The sequence below is a fragment of the Penaeus chinensis genome, chromosome 32 (assembly GCF_019202785.1).
Source record: "Penaeus chinensis breed Huanghai No. 1 chromosome 32, ASM1920278v2, whole genome shotgun sequence".
In the NCBI taxonomy this organism is placed as follows: domain Eukaryota; kingdom Metazoa; phylum Arthropoda; class Malacostraca; order Decapoda; family Penaeidae; genus Penaeus; species Penaeus chinensis.
The window spans coordinates 28059285-28061784 of record NC_061850.1 but is presented as its reverse complement, the minus strand read 5'-3'; the positions used below and the strand labels follow the sequence as shown (position 1 = coordinate 28061784).

At 37.2% G+C, this 2500-nt stretch overlaps 1 protein-coding gene across 6 annotated transcripts in view; it reads right to left on the bottom strand.

Annotated features, from left to right (window-relative positions):
* LOC125042526 (abl interactor 2-like) overlaps positions 1-2066 on the bottom strand; it is an 18595-nt gene extending 16529 nt beyond the window's left edge. For 2 of the 6 annotated variants that reach the window (XM_047638180.1, XM_047638184.1), the window contains exon 1: positions 1788-1895. In XM_047638180.1, the coding sequence (XP_047494136.1) occupies positions 1788-1795 (8 nt within the window). In that variant the 5' untranslated portion in view covers positions 1796-1895. Of the gene's footprint in view, positions 1-1787; positions 1899-1955 lie in introns of those variants that run through there. The other 4 variants (XM_047638182.1, XM_047638185.1, XR_007116356.1 and 1 more) reach the window with 3 other exon arrangements.
* Positions 2067-2500: the final 434 nt, after the last annotated feature.

The window sequence follows — 2500 nt, the reverse complement described above, 5'->3', positions numbered from 1 at the left end:
GTTCTTTCCCTTTCAGCCACTAGTTCCTTCTCTGGGCATGTGCCTGACTGTAGCTGCCTAAACATGTTTGATGGGATTTAAATCTGGCTATTTAGGCAGATTTAGCAACACAACAGTCTTAGGGTGCTGCTGAAACCACCTTCACTACATTTGCTGTTTGAATGGAGCTGTAATGAACTAGAAAAAAAGGTTCTGGTTCAGTTTGCTTTACGTTATACCCATGTGTACTGATAACAGTTAAAGTACTTGATTAATCAAAATGGTATTGGATCTGATGATAAATATGTTCTGTACATATTTGCTATCTAAGTCATGATGAGAGTAAAATAATGCAAAACACTTATCTTATTTTTTAGATAAAAGACAATCGAAAATATAAATACATAAATAAAACAGTGCATGGTTTTTGAAATGCAAACTCCAAACATTTGATTCATTAGTCTCGGTTCTCAAATATTGTTACAAGGTCATCATATGGCAACACTAGCCATCAGTGGGACTAACAAGATGCCCCAACCACAATACAGAATGCTGCGACCACAAGTAAAGTTAACGGTAATTATTTTTCTGACTGTACATGGAACTGATAGAACACCGAATCTTAAGAAAATTTTCATCCTTGGTATTTCTGTCACAAATTAAAATTCAAGAAGAAACTCACATAGGAATATAACACATACAGCAGCTGCTTCAACTTTCACCCTTCATACTTCACAGATTAACACTAAACTGGTGCACTTCTGTTCTAACCCATCCACGACAGGATTTCCCTGCACCACATCAAGCCATGCATTGCCTTCAAATACGGTCAGGTGCTTCAGTGAAAAATTAGAAGTGCATGAAACACACTTTTACCCTTCAGAGAGTTTGACAGTTGAAGACAGTTCCACACCAATTCTTGTACTGTGAAGATATGCATGTGATTGCTGTATTGCTATCAACACAGGATATGTATCCATGATGTTGAATATACATTAACGTTACACCCAGGTTTCCAAGCTAAAAGGTAACCTGTCAGAGCTCTATCTTACCAAAATATACCAACTTCCTACATGCTATAGCCCTATGTGGAGCAAAGGCAACCACTGCAACTACTGTGCACAAGGTGGACCATATGGGTGAACAAACTCTAAGAAAATCACATCATTTACATTTCTATTCTACATGAAACTGTAATCAAATATGATAATGACCAACTAAAACCCAAATTTTCCATGGGATGCAAAGGGGTGTGTCCTGCTAAGAAAACCCAAGCTCTGCACAGGAAATGAATGCTGGGTCCTTTCTGACAGGAAACAACAGGAATTGTGCTCTCGTTCGAACATTGTCCCAAACTTATTAAATAAAGAAGGGGAGAGATAAAAAGGAAACTAATGATCTGCAATAGAAGTAATCATATTAATTATACTCGCAAAAAAATTCACAACAAAAACAACCATAGCTGAGGAAGCCATGGCAGTCAATAGCCAAAAAAAATTCACAAAATAATAATTCCTCCCTGAAAACTACTGCTTTCTTAACATCAATAGCAATTTATTCTCAATCTGTCCTTCCTTAGCTTAAAAAAATAGCCAAAAATACTCTGAAAAAAATATTCGTATTGATGGTAAATAAACTGACTAATTTACGTACCAAACAATTGAAAAAAATGTAACTGACACCACAATTATCAACTCGCCGTCCAATCAAGAATTCATTGATCGCAGCTAAGGGAAGAGCAATAATAACAGAGGAAAGAAAAGAAATAACAACACTTTATAAACCATTTGTTTTCTGGGAGTGGCTACCTTGACATAGAAAGACCGTGTTGTATTTCCTCTCCAGGGCCAAAATATGCCTTTCACACACTTCACTTCGCTTCCCCTTTATCTCTATACACTCACTAGACGACAAAAGACTTAGAAATGGCGAAAATGGCTTGTAATTATCGTATTTTAACCGTAAAAGAGGCTTACTTGTCACAATCCCCAGATATGATGGCAACCCTTTCTCGTTCACATCCGCTGTGGGATACTCATTTCCTTTTTTTATTTTCTCTGATTAATTGCTTATCTTTGAGTGTTTTTTTTTTCCTTTTTATTTTTTGTTGTAAATCTGGATTAGTTCTTATGGTTTCAAAGTCTTGATTAAAAGTTTGATTCTATTATTTCCGGTGTAGTTATCTATTCATTTAATCCTTCATCCCAATTCCTCTCTTCTTATCTTCATATGCACCCCTTTTATAAGAAATAAATCTGATTCCCAAACAAACCCAAACATTCAAAGAAAGAAAAGTTCAACATATTATTTAAAAAAAAAAAAGATAACAAAACCAAACACTCAGCGGGATGTGAAGGAGCAGCGAGCGTGTGAATTTTCAACGGGACTCGGAACCCATTCATGGATCTCTACTACGCTATCGGGGCACTTTACGCCCGGAGGCTGCACGAAAAGACAGGTTGTAATACGGGAGTGGGTATGAATGGGGCAGGTAGGAGGGGGGGGGGGGGGACTAAACGGG